Source organism: Megachile rotundata, chromosome 3 (genome assembly GCF_050947335.1).
Source record: "Megachile rotundata isolate GNS110a chromosome 3, iyMegRotu1, whole genome shotgun sequence".
Lineage (NCBI taxonomy): Eukaryota > Metazoa > Arthropoda > Insecta > Hymenoptera > Megachilidae > Megachile > Megachile rotundata.
The window spans coordinates 7,037,842-7,064,031 of record NC_134985.1 but is presented as its reverse complement, the minus strand read 5'-3'; the positions used below and the strand labels follow the sequence as shown (position 1 = coordinate 7,064,031).

The window sequence follows — 26,190 nt, the reverse complement described above, 5'->3', positions numbered from 1 at the left end:
GTAATAATCGAAGTTGTGTAACAGCCACGTGTTCTGAAACCCGTTACTATAGTGACACGTACCATAGGGCCATAGGGGTTGCTGGCGAATAGAGGGATACCTTCGATATCAGCGGACGATCTAATTTTATTTAGCATTAAAGAAATATAATGATTTATCTCTTCAAACATAAATCAATGAAAAGCAGTTTATTTAATAACATTATGTTATGGTTATAACGTTATTATTAAGTGATTTCAAAGGTCTTGACAAGATTATAGACAGCAATTAATTCTTTGTTATACGATCCTTACTTTTTAATGTAAAGAAGGATCTTTATTTTTTTTAGCAATCTATTAAATTAAGAGTTCATTCTGGTGTAAATGTTTTTCAAAATTTTTTCTTCTATATTTTTAAAGGAAAATTATGTTGAATAACTGCATGTATGTAATAATTAAAAAATTATATTACATAACTGCACTTATGTGTTAATTAAGAAATTTTGTTAAATAGCTGCGCTTATGTATTAATTAATTTTAGAAAAATTTACATAAATTGAAAATTGTAAGTAGGGGTAAACTTGTACCACTTGCCTTTAATTTTGGAGGTTTGAAACATGTCAACTTAATGATCCTCATTTTTCCAAATTTTCAAAATAAATTTTTGAGGTTGCCATTTTTCTAACTATTACACTTAATTCCATTTCGATTTTAAATTCATTTCTAATTCTTAATTACTATATATCAATCAAATTTATTCTCAATTATTCCATAACATTATTTATAATCCACATGAAAATGTTGTACAAGATATTTCAAATAGAAAATTGAGCTATAATGATAAAATCATCTTCTAGTCATATTTTCCAAGATTTTATGACTACATTACTTTGTTTTTAATAGTACTATAAGACTTACATTTGATAATTTACATTTCTGTTACGATGGTCGTTACAAAACTACTTTGATGCTGCAGCGTTGATTCATGAATAAATCATTAGATACTATGATGCAACATAGTACTTATAAATAATATATGGTGCACTTATATAGCTCTATTACAGTTTATTATGGTACTGTAGTTGTTGTTTATAAAATTCCTTGAAACTTTCTGTTCAAAAAGATCTTATATCTGAATTCAAAATATTTTACAAACAATGTCATAAAAACCTAACCTAACATCAGGGTACAAAACATTTGGATGCTGCTTTCGACCATTTTTAATATTTGTATTAAAAGTATGTAAAAGAACAAAAATGTGTATAAAAAGAAAATTTATTCAGAAGAAGAAAGAATTAAAGAAAAAATTATATTAAGGGGTAACACCGTTCTAGGATTTTCAAAAAGACGATTTTTCTTTTTTTTGCTTAAACGATACTTTAGGGTCTTAAGAACGGAATGCCGTTTGATTTATAGTAGAAAACAAATTTTAAATGGTTCAATTATCAATTTTGCCGCAGCGCCTCAGAGCGCGCACTGAGTACTCGCGCGGTATGCTGCAATTCATCGCTTTCATATTATTGTTATCATTCAAAATAATAAGTTTACTTGTTACCTACAAAACAAACAGAAGCATCCAGAAAGCTGGAGAAGGTGGCAAACACTGATCTGGATAGCCAAATGTATGGCACAGACATTGCAGATTAGCGGTGAATTTGAGGATTAAAATGTTCATAAAACTTCAAACGCGTTTTTCTCGAAACCAGTTTCTTCATACTGGGAGGACGGATTTCTCGGTGGCTATTGCATGAATCGAATTAAAATTTTTACAGTAGTTGCACAACAATTATCCTTGGAAGTACGTAGCCGTTTTTTGATTGAATGTAAACTTTTCTTTTTATAAATAATTTAGTGCTCATTTTTCATGCAAAAAGTCGATTCATTCTTTAAAAAACGCATAACTTCCACAAAAATTGATTAATCAAAAAACCCCTACGTACTTCCAAAGCCAATTGTATATAGATTATAAATTCTTTTGATTTTTTATCCTACGACTTAAACATAACGAGAAATCCGTCCTCCCGTGGCGGTGTTTTTCCAAAATATGTTTCCGACGATGGGCTCTGTCGTCACCATTTTGTACGAAAATGACAATAAAAAAATATTTTTTTGTAGTTCAATATGTGTTAAATAAATCCTCTGAAAATAAATTCTTTTCCGTTTGTCGTTCTTCCAAAATAAATTGTCAAAGTTAGACCTCTTTTTCGGGCTTTAGAGGGGTGTTCCCCTTAATAGAGAATTATATTAATATTAAATATTAATAGAGGGTGCTGCAGTACTTATGTGTCAACCGCCATTGTTTATAAAACACCTTATTTTATTTTCGCAAATAAAACTACTTCACAAATAATGAAATAAGAAATGACAAAGTTAGGTCCACTCTGTACAAATTCTTTCCTCCTCTTTTCTAGGTATGAACACGTATTTAAACGTGTTTACTGACGCATTACACAGCATGAATCATGAAGAAATTCGAGAAGTTGATCATTCTTATCAGTTTCTTCGCACGGAACTATCTGTGTCTTGACTTCCGTCTCTTCTTTCACATTCTCTATTCGTGTTTTGCTTCGATCTGTCACTAGTTTCAAGATACGCTAAATTCTCCGAAATAGTGTCTATTCATACGAGTAAAATATGTTTGATAAACTGACTATATCTATCGTCATATTTAAACTTAATTTGAAATTAAAAATAAAAAAGGACAAAGCATAAATTAGTACATACATTGATATTTTTTATCTTGATGAAAAGTCGAATAACAAACAAACGACAAAGCACAAATTAGTACATACACTAATATTTTTTATCTTGATGAAAATTAATATTTCAGTCATTAACAAATTTTATAATTTTTAAAATTCTTTATCTCAGAATATTTTGTCATAAGTTTCTTAATTTTTCATAAGGTGAAGTGGGGTAAGTGTAGACTGGTTTTTGTAAAGTTGCTATTTAAACGTAAGTATTTTCAGTCTGCTATGTAAATACTTAACGCTGTCGATATCGAACGCTTTGCACAATTACTACTATTTAATTAATATTAACTAGGACCTTAATTTTCCTTGTACATTTTGATTTTGATAGGAAATTGTTTAACATGTCAACTACTCTGCACTTTCCCTGAAAATGGGGTAAGAGCGTAACTTGAAGTTAAATACTTTGAAACTTTATTTCATGTGCAATGGGGCAAGAGCAGAATTATTAACAAATCTGCTATAAAATGCTTTTTACTGCATTATGCAAGTACTTTATACTGCAAACAAATACTCTTAGCTGAAATATAAAAGGGGATATAGTGAAACACAACAAGGAAACAAACATACTAAATGGAGAAATTTCGCTCATATTGTAATAAAAATAGCCTGTATACGCACTTGCCCCGTTTACGAACTTACGCCACTTCAACTTAATTGAAAATAAAAAATTGGAGATTCTTTTAAAACTTGATTCTTTACAAAATTTTCAGATCCATTGTTGAAAACTGGTAAAATAACAAACTTATGTTTCATTTTCTAACAAACTCTCCCTACTTCATTGAGAAAAGTGCATTGACTCTAATCATAGGTGCGTTAGCGCAACGTTGAAGGCCAGCAGCGCGAAGAATCTATTGAACGCAAATTTTCTTTCCATTTTCGGCGAAACAATTGATTTGCACCTATTTGCGAATATAATGTAATCGACCAGCTGTCGTAATAGAAAAACAGGTTCTGTGCGTACGAAAGTGCTCTTTTATGCCGTTTGAAAAATATTAGGCAGGTCAGTCAGAAGGCTACGATAGAAATTCTATTTCTACGTGCTCTCTATCGTCACGAAGTCATTCGCATTTATCTGGGTCATTGACACGTCGAAAAAGAAACGAACTTCCCTTACCTCACTCTGGTGACTGTCATGTTTGTAAGAAATGAGTCAACTCATACTTGTGCAGGATTTGAAAAATGTGGATGTTTTTATTGATACACTGATTGCTTTCGTCAATCATTGGTACATTTCTTTTTAACAACTTCGTTTATTAGATCTGTGAAGGTCTTTGTTATATATTTCAGTTTTGAAGTTTTTTGAACTCTCACGAGGAGCTCGAATGAGAAAATTGTAATAAATGTATATATTTTAATGGAGAGAAATTATTTAAGGGAAAATGATATAATATTTGACATCATCTTTTACACCTGAAAAATAACATTCATTACATTTTTTCATTTAATTTCTCATTACATAATTTACGTATCAAAAAACGTAAGACTAACGAGTTGAATAAAAAACAGGTTATTGGAAGATGATAAAAATCACTATAATAGAAATATATTTATCCTATTAAAATTCTCTACACGAATCGTGAACAAAGTAATACAAGATACGAAAATGTGTAAACTTGTGGAGAAAACTAATCTACACAATAATTCATTGCCTTTTCTTAATTAATCGTATTAGACTTATGAACATGTCAGTAAACACCTTGATCAAAGTTAAATGTATGTGTAATAGTTAGTGCAAGCATGAATACATTTTTCTGAGTAGTTGCTGTTGTTTTTCTTCAATTAATCCATTAATATTCTCTTCAATATTATTACGTTAATATTATTACTGACTTCAATAAAATTAACCAATTGCTACTCTCTTTTTCTAATTTGTGCTATGAAATATTTCTAAAAAGTCCTCTTTCTATACAAAATTTAAACACGCGTATTCGCTAATATCTCGAAAACAAATGAGTATGTTATAATCATTGCTTGTTATTTATTATATTGCATTCTCTAATGAAGTGAATATTCTCATTTCAATATTCTCTCAACTACGTGGACGTAGACACGTACGCAACCTCTAAAACAAAATGCGGGAAAAGATCACCCTCTGACTCTGTTTCATTATTTCCACATCTTAAACTTTACATATCCCCTGATTCAATATACTTCAACTCTATATGTATAACTAGAATGACACCAGATTCTTTTCGATTAGAAACATCAACGCTAAAGTTATCGATGTATAAGTTACCCTTGAAATTTCAACTTGGAATTGCAAATAAAGGATAAATATAAATTAATAAATGGTAAAACATAAAGTCCTATATACATTAGTTTTTTATTCTTCACACAACATTCTTTATTTGTTACATACCAATTTTGTGTACTTATTAAGTTCTTTACATATCAATTTTTTATTTTATACATATCAATTCTTTATTCATCAATGCTCCGCGTATTTTTATTTTTTACACATTAATTGCTTAATTTTTACATATCGATTCTTTATTTTGCACACATCAATACTTTTACATATCAATTTTATGTACTTATCAAGTTCTTTACATATCAATTTTTTATTTTATACATATCAACTCTTTATTCATCAATGCCTTTTTCTTTATACATCAATTCTTTGTTCTTTATGTATAAATTTTTTATTTTTCATACATCAATTGCTTTTCCTTTATACATCAAGCCTTTGTTCTTCATACATCAATTCTTTATTCATAACATATTAATTCTTCACTCTTTACACATCAATTCTTTATTCTTCACGTATCAATGCTTCATTCTTTATACATTAATTCTTTGTTCTTTACACATACATTTTTTATTTTTCATATATCAACTGTTTATTCTTTATACATCAAGTCTTTGTTCTTCATACATCAAGTCTTTGTTCTCCATATATCAAATCTTTATTCCTCACACATCAATTCTCTATTCCTTACATACCAATGTACTCATCAATTTTTCCACAGCAAAAATCATCCCATCCACGCCTCATAACAAAGACTTCATCAATTTGACTCGTTAGATTTTTTTACCTCTGTGATACCTCTTTTGATTTTGATTTTACCTTAACGATACGATGTTCCATAATCACGGCTTATTTCTCCAGGCGCAATCTAAATCTTCCCAACTAATTCCTTCACCGTTAAGATAAAGAAAATTCGCCTTTCTCATTAGAAAGATTAGGGAGGTAGGAGTAAAATTGTTTATCAGACTATAGCAAAAGGGCAGCGATGCCCGGCGTCTGCGCGTCGCGACGCGTGCTATGTATAGCCAATGATACCGCTGGTGCCCGGAGCATCGGTTTCGTGCGAATTCTATGTTCATTGCAAGCCTGGTCATCGGCCAAGGCACACGGCTATGTTTACACCTCAAGGGGTGAAGTTGCACGATCAAATATTTTTCAACCGCGAACTCTCGCGAGTGGATGTCCTCATCTTTAATTCGACCTGTCGAACGATTCGAGCCATGGATCCTCGAAACTCGCGAAAGTGAATGAAAGTTCGTTTGTTGTACTCTAAATTATTCAAAGTAAACGAGTTGAATGAACACTGAAAGGAACAGTATTATAGGTCATTTACTAGAAGTGCAAAGTCAATGACGTAGGGGTTAAAAGTAGTGTTTGAATATAGGGGTGTGAATTTTGGACGTTAAACAATTTGAGGATAAATCTCGGTTGTGCCTTTTAGGAGCATTCTTTGGAGTTAGACGTGTGGACGATAAGGGAGAGTGGACGTCGTAGTTGCTGTTTGTACGAGAAGGTAATTAAAACAGAAGATGTGATTTCTTATATATTTGAACGTTTTTGGATTTTGTAGGAATGTTTTGTTTGAGGTTGTTAAGTATCCTTAATTGGAAGTATACTGATAGGAAATGATGGAGATACTATGTTTATTCCATAATATAATTCATTTATAAATTATATATGAATTTCGGTTTACGAATCAATTAAGAAGTTATTAAAATAAATTAATTTATAAATCATTGGTATTTGGAATTTTTTGAAGTCAAGAAACCTAATTCTGAGATTGAGTATGTACAACACAGCGGTACAAAAATAGCGAAAAACTTTTTAAGTTATATTTTTGTTAAGATTGTTTTGAATTACTAAAAATTAAATTTGAATTCAAAATTTAAGACTTAAAGTAGCTGAGATGATAAGAAGGAAAATATATGGAAATTTTTGTGTTTTATTTAAAGTAGTGTTATTTTGACAAAAATAAGTTGTTTATGAGTGTTTAATAATATTTGACAATGATTACAGATATTTAATAATATTTAATAATACTTATAAGTATTTAAATGATAAAGTTTATTATTACTTATCTTTATCTTTTATAATATATTAGTGTTTGTTTCTAATGTTTATTATAAACATTTTAAAAACTAATTAATCCCTACATGTTGAAAGCTTTGAATTTAAAGTGGTTTTTCATACGTTGCATAAAAGGAGCTTGATTTATTTGTTTATTTATTTATTTGAACAAAACATTAAATATAAGCTATTTGTAGTGACAAAACAAAATTTTAAAAATTATTGAATTTTAACTGGTTGGCGTAGATTGCTGTCTGAAATATTGTAATTAAAAAATGAGAAGGACATTTTTGTGTTGAATAGTATATAAATCGAGTAAATTTTTATTTCTATCAAAATCTATTTCTAAAGTTCATGTAGAACTTTATTTTCATAAAACTTACATCTTTGTCATAATATTCTTGCAAACATTAAATAAAATATGTAAAAATTAATCAAATATTCTATATAATATAATAGACTGTGTTCAAAATACTGTATACAAACTTATACGATTTATACGTTCAGTACAACTTAACATACATATTGTATACAACTTATATGTATGCAAAACATTTAACATCAACTTTAGAAGATTGTCAAATTGATAATGATTTGTTTATTAAAAAGCATTGAACCTTACGTGGTTCTAACTCAAATGAAGTACTTGTTTCCTTTTGATCTATATTAGCTCCAAAATAAAGGCTCTTAGTGCACTGGGTACCTACTTTGTACTTTGATCTATCATAATCAAAAATAACGTAATAATTCATGTTTTAATAAATTTAATATTTAACTATAGAGCAGTTAATATGTTAAACTATTCATGACAGAATCGATGTCTTCAGCGTCAAGTGCAATATAACTTATATGCACTTCCGATTTTGTTGAATGTACTGTTTAACAGCACGCGACTAACAGATAAATTTCGATAACATGAATGAAATTTGCTTTAGATAGCCATTTTTCCAAGTAACAGTTTTACGCGAACTTTGCGGAATATTCGTTACAACGCGGTGGCGTTTGCTGCGATTTAAAAATTTAAGATAGGCGCCACTGATAATGGATAGTAAGGTAAATAACCCTATATTCCGTTATACTGGAACACGGTTGTTTCAAAGTAGTTATTTTTTAATACCATTTAATTTGCGTAAACTATTAAATGATTTTTGCGTATGTTGTATATTTAGAAACTATTGGGTTTCTAATTAAAAAGAGTGCTAGTTTTTAAGTGTTACATAAAATATCTATACAAAAATTATTAATGGAAATTAACATTAAGTGTCACATGATCAATTCTAAACTAATCAATTAGTAGTTTAGAAGACATTTTCATTTTAGTATTGCAATGTAATTAATACGAGTTGCATCCCATACTTTATGCTCATGTGGATATTTTTTATTACCCAATGTAAAAATAATATTTTTTAAACGAATTACTTTAAACTTTTATTATAAAATTCACAATATTCACAAATTTCTAAATTTCTAAATCTCTATATCAGTAAACTTTTGAATCTCTTAATATCTAAATCTCTGAACTTCTAAATTCACCAAGTTCCTAAATTTCCAAAACCCTAGATCCCCATGCTCCTAAATTTCCAAATACCTAAGTATCCAAATGTCTAAATTTTTAAATTCCAAAATTTCCATTTCCAAATTATTAGTAGTGTTAGTAAAATATTTTCTTTAAATCCAAGATATTTTGACACACTAAATTATTAACACGTTGATTATGACATTAAAACAGTTGAAAACTTTTTAAAGTAAAAATTAATGAATTTTAACAAATCTTACCAAATATTTTTACAATGTTTTTTCACACAAGTTCTTAAACTGTGGCTCGCGGATTCCTAAGGGTCAGCGAAACAACATTGATATTAACTTTACATCCCCTAACTTTTCGCTTTTATTCAAATAAATTTAATCATTTAATAAAGACCCTACATGGTCAAGACTTTCTGTGTTTTTGATTACTTAACTAGTTATTAACATAACTAAAGAATAATTGGTACAAATTTAATTATGGGGCGAGGTCTACAAAAAAAGTGTTGTTCTAGATATTTATTAGTCATAGTTCTAAGTAATTAGTAAGTAAGTACTTTCAATTAGATAAGTAAATAAATTTTTAATAATATAGTCTACGTATTATTTTTATATGTATTTATTATATTACACATTATATTTATTATAGTATATTTATATATAGTTTATAGTTTATTTATAGTTAATTCTTAATAAAATTTAGGCATCATCCATATATGAGTTGACACATATTTTCTACATTAATTAGTTACATTAAAAAATTTAATAATAATCGATGCAAATTCGATTTTAAGTACCACTCGCCTTTAAAAATAAAACTAATTGAGATCCTCTCATACCATCACTACACATTCGCAACATTATTTATAAAGCGTCTGCAGCTTAAAGAAGAGATTATTTTTGAGCACGAGTCGATCATAAATTTCGGTTCACATGAAACAAAAATCGTAGCCTGCAGAAGAAGCCGATTGCGAGAGTAAACATTTGTTTCTCGCACGATTATCTTTGTCTCCCGATTATAAGCCGCTAAACACTGTTTAATCATCAATAATTACTCCTCCGACTATTTTAATCGCTAGAACGTGTTTTGTTTTTGGCTAGACGTCATCTCACGAGATTACAACATTAAATCGCTGCTTCTACATGTTTGCTCTTTGCATTTTTAATGTTTGATCGTTAAACAACTTGTTAAAAGAAATTGCAGTTCTAAATTTTATTGTGAAATATTTTGAGCTCTGAACGATATAACTGCAAAAATTTTATGGAGATTGTTGGAGAATTTTATGAGTTTTTAAATGTGAGGATCGTTAAATTAATTGTTATAAAGGAACATAATATTTTAATGAGATGTAAGTCAGGTATATTTATACAGTTATGATATGTATTTTCGTGTTTTGTAACACATATAATTTTGGTAACGAAATTTTTCTTTAATAGAATTAATTCTAACTTTAGATATTCATATAATTTGCAATAGCAAACAGTAAAGTCGGTCATTTATGCAATTTTTTTAAAAACTACAAAATAAACCCTAACACGCGTTTCTTAACATGCAAACTATCAAATTACTGTTTTATAAGCTTTCTATTTTAAATTACATTTAACAAAATGATTTTCTTCAAATTTGTGTCAATCTTCAAGATATAGAATTCGTTTGTATATTAAAAGGTTTTTTAACGTTTACTTATTTTTTAACTCAATTTATTATTTTAGAATGTGCGTCATTAGATAGACTTACTCGATTGATAAAATTTTCATGCTGTTTTTAGAATGTAGTGAATTATTATGTCTAGACTGATTCGAGTAACTGGGTCAAATTATAAAATTGTGCTAATACCCTGCTAATATCGAAAATAGAACAAAGTTGTAGAGAAAAATTTTGTGTCAATAGGTTCTACATTTCTGTAGAACTATTTTTTACAGAATTACATTTGTGCAGTTGTAAAGTGCTTTAACCCTTAAAGATCACATTGTGCCATAAAACAACCCTTAGCTTCAATTTTAGCCACTTTCTATGTATACTGAAAATTTCAGTAAATTTTTTGAAACTCCAGTATTTTTACTACTTTTTCCCTCAGACTATTATATCTCAAGAGTGTTCAGCTAAAATTTCAGCTCTATATACTAAAATCAATAAAAGTTTTGAATTTTCCTGTAAAAACCATCATTCTTCATTTTTTTCATGTTTCTGAATTTTCTTTCATATTCAAACTTTAAATTTACCGAAATATGTTGTATTTAAATAACTTTAAAATATTACTTATACTTTTGTTCAAGTTAAAATAATGAGTAATTACTTACTTTGAAAAGAGATTTTTAGTGGCTGAGATCTTAACCATTCCAGTGTCTCAGATTTTCTGACGAAGTGTGACCTTTAAGGTTTATGTACTTCTTAAATTAACTGTGCGAATTTTTTGCATAAATTGATTCCCCATGCAAGTTTGTAAAAATAAAGTTAAACATTGCTAATAAAAATATTATATAATTACGTAAATTATGTAAGTATTATGCACTTTTAAACAAATTTTGATCATAGCGTAGGTTCTTTGTAACAAATTTTTTAGTAGCTGGGGTCTTGAACGTTCGAGTGTAACATGTATGTTTTCTGATGAAATGTGACCGTTAAGTGTTAAGTCTTCATTGATTTTGATAGTTTACTTAGAATAATTTCTTAGAAAGCACCGTATGAAATCATCGTAAAGATTGATAACGCGAAAGAAACTCGATATAGCGAATAAGAATACCTACAACAGCGGGAATAATCGATACATGTTTCCAAATACTGGGAAAATTGTCAGGAAATGGATACCGGTTTCTTGTGTCTAAGATTCCATCATAGAATTGTTCCGCAAGAACCACATTCTTTGTATCGCAATAAATATGCAAACTTAACAAATTTGAAGTTTCTTGTATAAAAAATCTTTTCTAAAAATAGTCTTTTAACGTTATTATTCACTCATTGTATAATTCTATGTTATATTTGCATTTTGTAGAACTCTTTTGAATTTTGTGAAAAATTTGTAAAACACTTGTTAGTTATATTAGTTTTATTAGTATGGACAGTACATTGGGGAGCAAAGTTGATTTCCTTTGAACAAATGTGAAAACTTCAGAAATTTAGGTGTTTGAAGATTTTTAAAGTACGAGATCTGTAAATTTGGGAATGTGGGAATATGCGAATATGAAAATTTGAAAATGTAGGGATTTGGTAATGTAGAAATTTGAAAAGTTGAATGTATAGGAATTTGAGAAATTGGAAATGTAGGAATTTAGCAGTGAAGGTATTTGAGAGCGTGGGAATTTAGGAATGCAAGAATTGAGGAGTGTAGAGATCTGGAAACGTAGGAATTTGAGAATTTAGAAATTTAAAAATTTGAACATTAGGGAATGTAAAATAAAGAAATTAGGAATGTGAAAATATAAAGATTTGATTGTGGGAATTTGGAAATGTAAGGATTTGAGAATTTAGATATTTAGAAATTTGGAAATGTAGAAGTTCGAGAATGCAAGGATTTGTGATTGTCAAAGTTTGCAAACTTGAAAATTTTACAACATAGGTACTTGGAGGTGTGAGAATTTGCGAATGTAAATATTTAAACGTGAGGGAGTTCTTAAATGTGGCAATATAGCATTTCAGATACTTAAGAATTAAAAAATTTAGGAATTTGCAAGTTTGCAATTTCCAAACTTAGATATTTTGTCCTCTGTCAGTAGAATTTTATATTGCATCCCAGTGAACATAAGAAAATTCCTTATATGCAATAATCTATTATGCAAAAAGAGATGCTCTAATTATATGTATAGTATTATTTTTATCTTACATACATATGTATTAGTACGATTATACAGTTTTGATAAATGCTTGTCTGATCATTGTAGGTATATACTACTTAGCGCGGTACATGTTCATTTTATTTATAATTCAATAAGTTATTGTAAATAAATTTTCATGACGTTACATTGGAATGTATTTATATATAATTACTACATTTCAGTAATAATAAATTGTACAATGAATATAAATATACGAATAATAGACATATTAGTGGAATGTAACTACATATGCATATTTAATAGGGAAGTTACAAAAGAATGTTCTTATAACACCTACTTATATAAAAGCTGAAAACATATAAATTCTTTTACTTAATCATACAATCTTAAGAAATTATTACAATCCTGATAATGAATGTTAAGAAGGACCATACAGAGAAGACGACTGAAATAAATCTGTTTTATGAAATTTTTAAGGAAATAGTATTACATCCACTTATTTTCTGCATTTCATATTATAATGCAAATTTTTTCTTACAATTTTTCAATATAGCCAAAAATCTTTGTGAAATAATCGGATTTACGACACTAATTTTTGGTAACAATTTGCGGTGCTAATTGATAGTTTCATGGAACTAAAATTAATTTATAACAAAATGGTGGCCGTTTAAATTTAAAATATCCATTTTTCGTTAAAGAAATTCATTTTTGATAATGAAATCTGAAATAGCAATTTTTGTTTTTCCTATATTTCCATTTTTTTCAGCGAAATTTGCACGCATTTGAAATAAAGTAACTACATAAAAAATTCATGAATTTAATGAATTAATTCATTAATCCATTTATTCCAATAAAAGCAATTTTTGCTAAATTTCACTGCACTGAAAGGTTATGAATTTAATGGATTAAGTATTTTCCATTTTCAAACAAAAATTTGTTTTTTATTTTGCAAAAAAAGTCCATACTTGTTGCTAACTTATCAAATTCGTAACCTTGCAGTGAAAAAAAACTATTAAACTGAAAGTTTCCCAAAAATTTCACTTACAAAACTAAATGAATGGTTCAGTCTATTAAATTCATGACAGTTCCCTGTTTTTTGTTGCGCAATCATCCAAATTCTATCGCAAGGAAACCTCACACATGGCAAAAGAAATAGATTATTGATCTAAACAGTGCTTACTTCGATCAAAAATTGCTGCATCTTAAGTTCTAATAAGTAATGACATAAGAAAAAATTTAAAAGCTGTGAGTTCGATATTGAAACTGACACTTTTATCGACCACAAAAAATCTCGTCTACCAAAAAGTAATGGAGAGACGTCGAAAGCGATAAAATCGTTACTAGTTTAGTATCAACGGTGGATTTTGCGCACCGGAGCACACACCCTCTTTCCTCCTCCGTCGGAGGGTGAGGGATTGGCAGAGAATGTAGATCTTTGCGGCAAACTGTACACCAACCAGACAGTATTGATCACACACGTTGGTAGCAACGGTGAACTTTAAAGGGGTTATTTCAAAGATTTCACGCGGAAATTCAATTTTCTTTTGATTTTCATTCATTTTGTACCCGTATTCTACTGCATATAAATCACTCGTTCTGCTAATTACTGTAATTGTAGTAATATAATGTAATTTTACTAATTTTATCTTTTTTATTTTTAGAGGATCAATCCTCTAACGCGATTGCATTAATCTGTCATTTGTGAAGATACAAGAAAGTTTATTCGACAAAGTTGTATTGAAAGGTTTATAACATGGTAACAAGCTTTTTGTTGGCGAGGAACTTCTTAGGTTTCAAGGTCACCTCTGGTTTCTTAGTAGATGAGTAATTGCTTCCGCATTGTATGAAATATATATTACTGCTCAAAGAATTTGTGAAATATTTGACAAATATTTGAAATTCTTGAAATTCTGTGATGATAAATAATTTCATTTAGATGATTTTTTGACATTGTCCTGATACTTTTTACGCAGAATTTTCCGAGCAATCGATCTGTGAAAGAAATATGTGGATGGCAATATCACGTTTTGCTTACGATTACTGCGGGTCATAATTTGGTGGAAGATACAATAATTAATATAATGATTAAGATACAGTGATTGAATATACAATTTAATTTTAACAGGGACTTACAGCAACTTCTTGTTATGTTAACAATTCGGTACTTAAACAGAATAAAAATCATTTGATTTAATTTCTTATTTAGTTCGTCGATATTTATTTAGATTATTTCAAAAGTAAATCATATGTTATGTAATTAATTTTTTATGTGATATTTTACAATTTTCATCTTATATTAATGATGAACTAAAATTTTGTCCTTCTTTTGTTTCTTAAGTTGACTTACGTAGTCTTATGAACACAGGAATATTTTTATATTTAACTAAAATAATATTGTTGAAATATACTACAGATGAAAAATAATGTTCTCGAAATTTAACGTGGATGAAAAATAATATTCATTTGATTTTACTGTATTAAAATAGCCACAAATTAGTTTTCCATTTTCTTTCTGTTAGAATTTATTATAGGCTTTTACGAAGAAACATTGTCTTTCGATACAATTTCATAGATGATATACATGGTTCATTTTTATTTTAATCACAATGCTCTGGAGTTTAAAAATAACTACTATTTTTGTAACATCTTCAAGAATTTAAAAAATTTAATGTTTAAGATAAAAGTTATTCAGTCTCTATTTGCTTTCAAATTCTCTACAAGAATAAGATTTTTCGAAAATTTACTTTTTCAATAAAAAATCAAGTGTAAACATATTTTCCTTTTATTAGGAAAGTATTTTTTGACTTGGTAGAGTATCAATTAATATCAAGATAAACAACGTACTGTACTATGACCAATACGTGACCTTGAATTAAAAAATTAGAATGTAATTGTTAATTTGAATATAGAATATAACACAACTTGCTAATTTAATTTATTTCTCTTATGTTTGACAGACTTGTTACGTAATTTCATACTAATAGCATAATTTCTAATATGTAGTTCAGTTAAAGCAAAATATTTATCCATGTTAATAATCGAATCAAAATCCTGAGATCATGTGAAGGTTATAATGTAATAATTCATAGAATTTATTCCGAAATTAACTACAACTCTGTCGAGAAGAAAAATGTTCTCAACTTTTTATCGAAAAAGTATTTTTTTTAGAAATAATTGCATTTCAGTTTACGGACGGAAATATTAAATGCTTTTTGTTTCAAATGTTCTTTCCTATTGATCATTAAAAATGTCATGAAAATAGTGGATACTTTTAGGCTATACATGCTGTACAAGAATTCGACATTTTGGGGTAGTTTTATGGTTACAACATGCGGCGTATTTAGGTCAATGCACATTGGGGGGTATGGGGTATCACACTATTGGAAAACTTATGGTGTCTAACCAGAGTGGGTGCACTCACCCATCATGCAATTTACAAACTTTATCACAATTTAGAGTACGGTCAAAAAATAATTCTTTTTACTTGTTTAAGTATATTAAAAAATCTGATATTGTTAGTTTATTGTGGATTATTGTTAGTTTATAATTGTAATATAACGTAAAAACGTAATTTTCCTTATTTTTGTATTAATGATTAATTTTGTATTGTAGTAAATGTTACTAACTTTTGTATTGAAGAGAAAACTTTTATAAATAAGTTCAAGTATTACTTTATAGCAATAGATATGGTCTTATTTTCCTCTTATAGTTTAAGCAGTATAACTGAAATACAATTTAAAAATTAATTAAAACAGTACAATTATATAATATACTAATGTAATTAGTAACAAAATCAATTAATAACAAAGTCACAATCTTTTCTGATTGTACTTTCATAAAATTGGAGAAATCAGTAAAAAAATAGAATAGAGAGATTAAGGTACATGAATAATTGATGGAATATAGGAGGTTATTATATTTTAAATAACACAAAAACACAATAACTTTTAAAAGACTAAATGAAGGACCTCTTGGAAGGACCTCTTTAAAATTTGTTAATTACGCTTGATTTATGAATATTGAAAATGCAATTCTAAATAACCCACTATATTTTATACGTGTTAAAAATTATAATAACAGAGAAACAATAGCAAAATATGTAGATTATATTTTATTAATATACGAAGATCCGATCGAAATCGAGTGGTACCTTACAAGTAATCGATAAATGCACAAACTTGATTACCGACTTCTCAATACATTTATTTTTGCTAATTTCATTGAAATAAAAATTCAACAATAATTTTCGATACAAGTTTGCCGAAAAGATGTTTCATTTCCACCGAAACCTTACATGTGTAACTTGTTCATCTTACACAAAATAATCGTCTATGAAGGACTCTTCTTTCAACTCGTCTTTGTGAATCTTCTTTCAATTTAAATGGCCTAAACCATCTATTGATACTAACTAGTTAGGTTAAAATTTCTCTAACAATAAGAAGTTTTCTACACATAAAGAATGTGAAAGCAGCGACACTTCATGGGGTTCTCAACACGTGCGACGGGACGGGTTGCAGACTTGCAGTCCTCGCATTTGGGACCCTTTGAAAATGCAAGATTTACGACACACTCGAACACTATTGAAACTTTCAACAAAATTTCAAGGATCGAGTACATTGTTCAACCTAAATTAGTAAAACTGACGAGGAACAGTTTTCTCAAAAGTAGCTTCGCTATTATACGCGTGATTCATAAATTTTGCTAGCCGTTCGTAGACGAATGCTTTTCTTTTGTGCACGTTGCTAGCTCAATGTTATTACTTTTATACGTTTTAATTGTGTGGACAGTTGTTCTGCAATATGTTTCGTCTGACAGTTTGGACAGTAAACTGATTCTTAACAAGCATTTTATCTCTCTGTGTTCGTCGTTAACACTAAAACTACCAAGCCGGTCAAATGACCGCTTTATAAATTTCTTATTATAAGTTGCACAATTTGTTAAAGGAGTTTTCTTGAAATCTGCATTGTTTTCATCAAAATAAAGAATTAATGTGTGTACTAATTTATGTTTTGTCATTTGTCTATTTATTTTTTAACTTCATTTTCCATTTCAAGTTAAGTGCATATTATACGACGGTAAGTTTAGTGTTAAGCTACCTTTCAGAAGCATCTTAACGCATCACAAAATAGACTGGGCTTTTTAATTTCATTTGAAGAATGTCACTAACTCTTTAAAAATGCTATGTTGTCAACTACTGAGTCTGTACATAATTATTGTGACTCCTTTTCTTTAAAAATTGACGTTGTGTTTCATTTCTTTTCACAGAAATAATCCTCTTTTTTTTAGTTAGCAAAACTGTGTATTGAAAATGATATCCACATTTGATACATTATACCCTACCATTAGTGAAAACTTGAAACACAGTAATTTCGTGATTTCAACGAACTTTAGTCTTTTTCTAAAAACTCTTTTTCGTTCTCTTTAACCTCTTCCCGCACTATGACGAGTCTCACTCGTGACGCACTTACAGTTCAAATGTGACAAACCTTACTCAAATTTTGAATACTCTTCAACTTGAAATTTAGATCCAACTATAAGTTGCATTATCAAGGATTCCTGAATACAAAATACAACATTTTAATTTTCCTTGTTCGTTTTAATTTTATAGCCCTCAATAAGTTAGTCTTGACTGACGCTGATAAATAAATGGCACGGGAAAGTGTTAAAAAACAATAAGTTTATTTATATTTCGCCCCAAGTCAAGGTTTAGAAATCTGTGTAATGATATTATAATCCTTTTGCACAAATATAAATTGTATTCAAACGTTCAAACACTAAGTTTATTTATACTTTGTCCCAAGAGTATCAAGGTTTACAAATCTATGTAATAACATAATTCTTTTGCACAAATATAAATTGTACCCAAACGATTAAACACCAACTCCACGTGAAATAAAGAAAACCGAGCTGTTTTGACTACACTCGAATATCATCGATCATCTTTGTTTGGAGCCGTATTTTCTTCGAAGAGAAACAACACGCAATTCTCGTATACTGTCGCGCGCAATTCGACAGGTGTACCAAGAATAATAAAACGATCATGTTGTTTCGTGAGTAAACGACTGTTTTCTAGTAACAGCGTGAAATTACCAGCATTGTTCGCGAAAATGTGAAACGTTGGACGCTTGCTTCGAAGAGCTTCCAGTAAACCGAGCCGCGAGTTTACAAGTTTACAAATGGCGACCATTTTTCCGCCGCATCGTGTACGATCTCATCTTATGACTCAGATCGTGGAAATGTTAACCTGAGAGTCAGTTAACGAAGCTACACCGAATCGATGGCGATTAAAGCAAATCTGATTGTTGAGGCGATTACATCGATCGCACGAATTTGTATGTCTTCGATACGTGCTTGAGTCTTTCTTGTGTTTGTTGGGGATTTTAATGACGAAACACTTTTTTTAGTATTGATTATTTTTGTTGTTCTTTTTCTTTATAACATTCTAAGTGAGATGTTTTGAAAATTAAGTATTCTAAAGGTTAATTTATTGTACGAATAATAAATTTTCTAATTTTTCAAGTTTTAAATTTGAAAATTTGAATATTATTCAATGCATAACTACCGAAATTATTCGATTTTCAAGTTGTTTAATAGGAAAATTTCTAAATAGCTTAATTTTGAAATTTTCAGACCTCTTAATTTTCAGATCTCCAGATTCTTGACTTCAAATTTTCAAATTTGCTAAATTCTGGAATCTTGCAATTTTTAAATTTACAAGATCTTAGATCTTCAAAATTCTCAAATTTTTAGATTACCAATATCTCAGATACCTGCATTTTTAAATTTCTAGCAAAAGTTTATAAATATCCAAATCTCTTAATTTCAAAGTTCGAAAATTAATAGATTGCTCAAATTTTCATATTCTCAATTTTCCAAATTCCAAAACTCCTAAGTTTCCAAATTCCAAAATCCTCAAATTCCAAAATTCCAAAATTCCAAAATTCCAAAATTCCAAAATTCCAAAATCCTCAAATTCCAAAATTCCAAAAATCTAATATTAAAAAATTCCCAAATTTCCAAAATTCATAAAATTCTCCAGATTTCAAATTCCCAAATTTCCAAATCCCCAAATCCTCAAATTCCAATATTCCCAAATTTCTACATTCCCAAATACCAAAATCTCTAAATCCCCAAATTCCCAAATACTAGAATCCTTAAATCCCCAAATCACCAAATTTCAAAATTCCAAAATTCCCAAATTTCCAAATTTTCAAATTCTAAAATACCCAAATTTCAAACTTCCCAAATTACTAAATTCCCAAATTCCCAAATTTTTAAATTCTAGAATATCCAAATTCGAAACTTCCCAAATTACTAAATTTCCAAATTTCCAAATTTCCAAATTCCCAAATTCCCAAATCCCCAAATTTTCAAATTTTCAAATTTCCGAATTCCCAAATTTTCAAATTTCTAAATTTCCATATTTCCACATCCTAGTTTCCTAAATGTCTAAATTCATAAATCCCTTTATTTCCAAATTCTTAACTACAAATTTTCAACAATTCTAATTTCTTAATTTTCAAATGTCGTTATTCGATAAATAGCATTAGATAGTATTCAATACTTGCAGACGAAATTTAACTATTCTTTATAGAGTCTCGATATCAAACGCTTGTTGAAATACATAATTTAAATATAAAAAATTCGGGTAGTAGCTTAGCTAATATTCAGTTACGTTAATAATGTGCCACAAATCAATTTTTATTTTGTCAAATCGGTTGTAATCAGAACTAAAGCCTCTAAAAAATTTGTTTTGATTCGATCAATAGTTACAATACCTGACCATCAAATTATTATAGAACCTCGTACGAAAATTTCAAAGCAAAGGAAATACAAGATTATTTAAGATTAACATGTGTTAATAATGTTATGTACAATAGTAGTTGTATTAGTAGCTAATAAATATTATTAGAAGTTGAACAGGCCTTTTAATTTTACGGAAAACGTGAAAAATGGTGAAAATTTATAGTGGTAATTCGATGGCCAGGAACTGTACTTTCTCTTTGCGGAAGTGACCTCTTCGCAGTAAAACACTTTGCTTTCGTATCAGCGAAATAGGATATTTTAAAGGAATTGCATATTAATATCAAGGCCATTTGAAATGTCTGATGGTAGCCGGAACACATGTGTAATATTACTCCTAGTCATGTTGCTCTAAACACGATTTTATTCGATACCTAACAAGTATACGAGGTGTGACACAAAAGTAACGAGACTAGGTCTGTAGCTTGAAAAAACAATGGAATTGGCAGCAATTGTTTTTTGTGGGATCATCCCACATACCTCCCCTATCCATGTTACCAATTTCGATTGAATCGGTCATACCATTTGGAAGTATTGTGTTATTTAGTGAACACATGCAACTGCATTCTGCTGGAAAAATGTCTAACGTAAAAATCGAACAGCATATAAACATCAAGTTTTTTGTAAAATTTGTTGAAATCTTTTGTATCATGTGATGAGACTTGGATTTTTACCTATGACCCAGAGTGTAAGCGCCAGTCAATGGAGTGGAAGTCTCCAGGATCCCTAAAACCCAAAAAAGCACGCATGTCAAAATCAAAATTCCACATTAATGGAATTGTAATGATTGAGTGGTTTCCCAGTGGTCAGACTGTTAACCAACACTACTACATTAAAGTCCTAAAAAGATTTAGTGAAAAAATTTGGAAAGAAAGGCCACAGTTATGAAGCGATGGATGATCGTTGCACCAGGACAATGCATCCGCTCACACGGCACTGTCTACCAAGTAGTTTCTGACCAGTAAAAATATTACTGTGATGGGGCATCCTCCTTATTCACCTGATTTGGCTCCATGAGACTTTTCTTTATTTCCTAAAGTTAAATTTTGCTTAATGGGAACCCATTTCACCTCAGTTAAAGAGGTTCAGGCAGAAACGGAGAATCTCCTAAAGGGACTTCCAAAAACCTCGTTCCAGAATTGTTACCAGCAATGGCAGCACCAAATGCAAAAGTGTGTGAATGCTGAAGGGGACTACTTTGAAGGTGATAATGTCACGGAGAACTGATTCTGCAGGTACAATGATTTATTGGACTAGTCTCGTTACTTTTGTGTCACACCTCGTAAGTGGGATGCGTGCTGTCATGGCGCATGCTTATTGTGGCAATTTAATTTGCAAGTTCGTTGCCACGTAATATTTTCTACAATGTTTTGCAAAATTTCATATTCTGCATACATATCTGTCGGCACGTTTGGCAGCAAGACATGTGCCACTCATGCCATTCAAACATGACAGTAATTTAAACTGAAGATATCGAGTATACTGTAACATTAAAACAACTGGGGATTGTATCAATTAGGTAATGTTACAAAATTTGCTTTTGATATAAGCCAGAAATATTAGACGTATTAAGACGTTATCGTTTCAGAGTTATGTCAGATTGATGGTCATAATTTTATTTAAATATATTTCTGGAATTATTTGCTGGTACTTACAAGATTATCAAATGATAAGAATGAAAATTTGTGGATAAATTATTTCCTGTTTTCCGAATTTAAATTTATCTCCTTGTGAAGTTGATCACCTTATGAAATTAGAATATGGACTTCCATTAAATATTAATTATTTTGTAATGAATTTTATCATTGTAATTTTATTCTTGAAAATCTTGTAATTACTCTCTGATTGAAGTTAATGAAAGAAATTAGGAAAAGATTTTAAATGATTTTGAATATTTCAAAATCTAAAAATATTTGGATATTAATTAATTAAAAATGTATAATTTTACTTTATGAATTTTACTTTATGAACAGAAACGAAAGAGAAGTAATGAAATTATTAGTTTAAATAATTGAAGAGATAGAAGTTTCACAGTGATTAAATTATAATATTGCTATTCGATGCATTGAAGTAATCAAGTGATCAGTATCAGATAACATGATATCGTTTACAATATTCAATTAACATTGCATGTTAAATATTTTTATTTCGTAGAGATTCTTCCTGATTCTTTTTTAAATAAAAACATTATACAATTGGGAATATTAAAAATCGTTAAAATTGTTAATATTTTAATACTTAATATTTAATAATTACAATAACATTACAAACAAAAGAGCAGTATTTCTTTTAAAGCTAAAAAAATTGGAAGAAGTTTAATAGCGAATAAATCATTTTTAAATAAACTAGAATTATTATAATAATAATAAAGAATGAATATCAGTACCAATCGCAATGGAAAAAAATAGAAAAATTTGTAATTTTGTGTCTATAATTTAGTACCTTTAAACATATTTCGTAATTTTAATGCATATAATAATTCTTTCAATTGCATGTATGAAAATAAACTGTTATTGCATTTTTGACTCATTAAAGCGATCATTTAAGAACTTTCTATTATTCAATTTTATAATCTAAATATGTTCTATTATTAAATTTCACAACTTACTAATCTTCTATTAATTAATTTAATTAAACCTAATAACCTCTGTACAAATTCTAAGTATTCAAGTCACTAATTTACTAAAGCTCTCTTCACACAATATTTTTCTTTATTCTACAACAAGTAAATTAAAAAATTTACTTTCTTCTTTGAACTTTCAAGAAGAAAAAACAATAAATCACATGAACATATAAAACTAAACAAAGTAAAGAATTTGTAAAAGACAAGATTAACAAATAATTTGTTTCTCATTATGTACTTAAAATACACGATAAACTATTTTTGTGAACGTCATTTTGAATTGATAAAGAATTAATTTTATTAATAAAGCAATATTATTAGTGTTCATAAAAAAATGGTCCATTTACCAAAAAGGTATAAGTGCCTCTCAATTTTTAAACGACATACTATATAATATAACCTAATATAATATTGCCTATAACCTATATGAATTAATACTACACTATGTTACTATAATCTAATGTATAATAAATTAATACACCAACAAAATGATTTTAGATATTTCTTAAATAATATGAAACGTTTTAAAAATAGTCAACTTACATCTGAATATCAGTTTATAATATTTTTGGAAGAGTTATTTTCCACTTATATGCTACTTCAATAGCTGTAGATTGGAAAGTTTTCTAGAAAAGGAAGAAACAGTAGCAATTATTCATTAGATCAAGTTTGAGATATTTTTAGGATTTGTAGGTCAAGAAACGAGATTTAAATTATCTTGTAGATACATACATAAAACATGTTGCTACAAGCAGTCGTCCATAGAGTTTACATTGCCCGGGGCAGATACTGACGTTATACATATATTTTCCACGCTGCGTTAGGTCAGTAACGGCCACCGATGCGAAACGGGAATATTGCAACTGGCAATATAGCAAGAGGTTTTTCAATGCGGCGTTTAAAAGCTTACCAACTTAGAAATTTCTATGCAGATTTACACATTTAAGATTTTTAATATCTTCAAATTTGTAAATTTGAGGATTTCTGCCTTTTAAAATTTTTAAACTTGCGAATCAAAATATTTCTAATTTCTAATTAAAATTTTTCAATTTTTATATTTCCGAATTTCTAAATTTTCCTATTCCTAATTTTTCGAATCTCTAAATTTCCGAATTTCTAAAATTCCGAATCTCTAAATTTCCGAATTTCTAAATTTCTGAGTCTCTAAATTTCCAAATTTCTAAAATTCCGAATCTCTAAATTTCCGAATTTCTAAACTTCCGAATCTCTAAATTTTCGAATTTCTAAATTTCTGTATCCCTAATTTTTTAAATTTCTAATTCCCCTTTCTATATTTCCAAATTTTTAAGTTTATGGATTTCTTAATACGTTAATCATCCAATCTTCTAATTCTCAATTTTCCAAGCTTTAAAATAACTAGATATCTACATTTTCCAAGTACAAATTGCTAGATCTCCCAAATTTCCAAATTCCTATATTTACTAACGTCAAACTTCTTTAATATCAAAGCTAAAAAATTCGCAAATTTTCCAAATTTCCGAATATCCAAATTCTTAAATTCTTATGTTCCGATATTCCTAGTTTTCTAAACTCCCAAATTCCTAAATTTCTACTTATTTCCGAATTGTTAACTTCATAAATATTCAAATCCACTAACTTCCTAATTCCCAAACTGTTAAATTCCCACAGTCTCCAATTTCCAAATTTCTACTTCCCTTTGTCAAACTCATAAATTTCCACATTTCATTTCTAAAATCCAGAAATGTGCCCAAAACATACGACTCTACAGAAATACAAAAGTGTATTGTACTACACATTTTCCCTAAGATATCTCACTCTAAATTACACTTCCCGAAGACCCAAAGATTTCTCTTCCGATTCCGGGTTTATTCCATCTTCCATCTCTCTTCAGTTCCTCTCCGCGCTCTTTCTTCCGCTCCATCTGTTTCACTCCCTCTCTCTCCCTCCGTAAGTGGCACTTTTCCAGGATTCTCGTAAGCGTGTATCGTCTTTCGATAATCGAGCAATAGGAAAAAAGAAGTCGATCGGTAAGCGAGGTTTATTCCATTCTCGCCTCATTCAATGGTATGACACATGCATCACACCTACATATGTGCTTCACGCTCCTTTACGCATGTATGTATACATACTCACACACATATGTATACGTGTACACATTCTTATTAATACATATATACGTGTGTGTACACACTCATACACATATGATATATACGTGTGCACACACGCGTATGAACACATATATACGTATGTGTACACACTCGTACAAATATGATATATACGTATGTATACACGCTGATAAACATATGATATATACGAATGTATACGCTCATACATATGCGTATACGTATGTACACATGTGCGGACATATTCGTACATGTACGGACATATTCGTGCGTGTACAAAAGATTAATCACGTGATTTCTTGTAGACAGGATGCTGGCGGTCGCTTTTGAAACCACAAAAGCGCATCGACTTACTGCTAGTCGGTTCATTCTTCGAGTGTCTTTCGTGCGACACGTGTTTTGGAAGCAGTATCAGTTTTATTGTCGTACAAATTTTCGCGCCAGTAAAAGGATGAATCAGTTCATGCATTTTGTCTCGAAGTGACAGTAAACGTGTGGCTCTTCAGTTCAGCTGCTAACACTTTTTATCAACAAATCCGTAGCTAAATATTATTTTTATATTTTTGACCATACACCAAATTTTTAACATTTTAGAAATTATTAAAGTTTACAAGGTATTTGTGGTAAACAAAGAAGCTGAGCATCTTGTTTTAGTTCACTGGTTAATTTTATTAGTACAAAGTGCCGTATACTTAAAGATCTAAGAATTAATCACCGATAAGACATCGGTCAAGTGCAGTTATTGATATTGAATCAAATATTGCGAGCTCAAAGGAAGTGATTCATTCTCTGACGGGTTAAACGCTCGTTAAAAAGCAAGTTTTTCGTAATTCCGATGGTTTTCTCGCTGCAACGAAGCTCGAACGAGTGAGTTAATGATACATGAACTGTTTTCTTACCGGGCCTTGATGACATCGGAACTTCTCGACTGTTTTGCGTGCAGTGTGTTGTGGGTTGCCAGCGAATGGATCGTTTCCCTTGTATTCGCGCACTGCAGTCACTTGGTAAACATGCGTTTGCTTGCTTTTACGAATAAACGATCGACCGAGGAAGCTGGAATGAGAGGTAAGAGAATTATTTAAAAAGAGAAACGATTTTATGTTGAAATTCGTCTTTTGTGTGGTATATTTTGTGGTGCGGTAAAATGGAGTTGGGTGAACACCGAAATGTTTTGTTCTTCTGTGGTTTTTTGTATAATATATTAGGAGACCGAAAAGTATTTAAAATTTTTTCGATGATTTCAAAATTTTTCAATAAAACATAGAAGGACTTTTTTAAAAAGGCTACAATTGCCTTAACGCTGGCAAAAAGCGTT

General features: G+C 29.4%; 1 protein-coding gene and 1 long non-coding RNA gene across 4 annotated transcripts in view; one reads left to right on the top strand and one right to left on the bottom strand.

Moving 5' to 3' along the window:
• The first annotated feature begins 6,053 nt into the window (after positions 1-6,053).
• axed (BTB/POZ domain-containing protein axundead) overlaps positions 6,054-26,190 on the top strand; it is a 60,266-nt gene continuing 40,129 nt past the window's right edge. Inside the window, exon 1 of one of the 3 annotated variants that reach the window (XM_012290965.2) lies at positions 6,054-6,492. Coding sequence is in view for 2 of the 3 variants with exons in the window: in XM_012290964.2 (XP_012146354.2) it covers positions 25,751-25,940 (190 nt within the window). In the remaining variant the exon portion in view is untranslated. Of the gene's footprint in view, positions 6,493-25,265; positions 25,941-26,190 lie in introns of those variants that run through there. The other 2 variants (XM_012290964.2, XM_012290963.2) reach the window with 2 other exon arrangements.
• LOC143264205 (uncharacterized) lies at positions 20,335-25,858 on the bottom strand. Its single transcript, XR_013037752.1, has 3 exons — positions 25,775-25,858; positions 20,822-20,873; positions 20,335-20,714 (listed from the first exon to the last, which is right to left on the bottom strand). It is a non-coding gene; the product is annotated as an uncharacterized LOC143264205 (long non-coding RNA).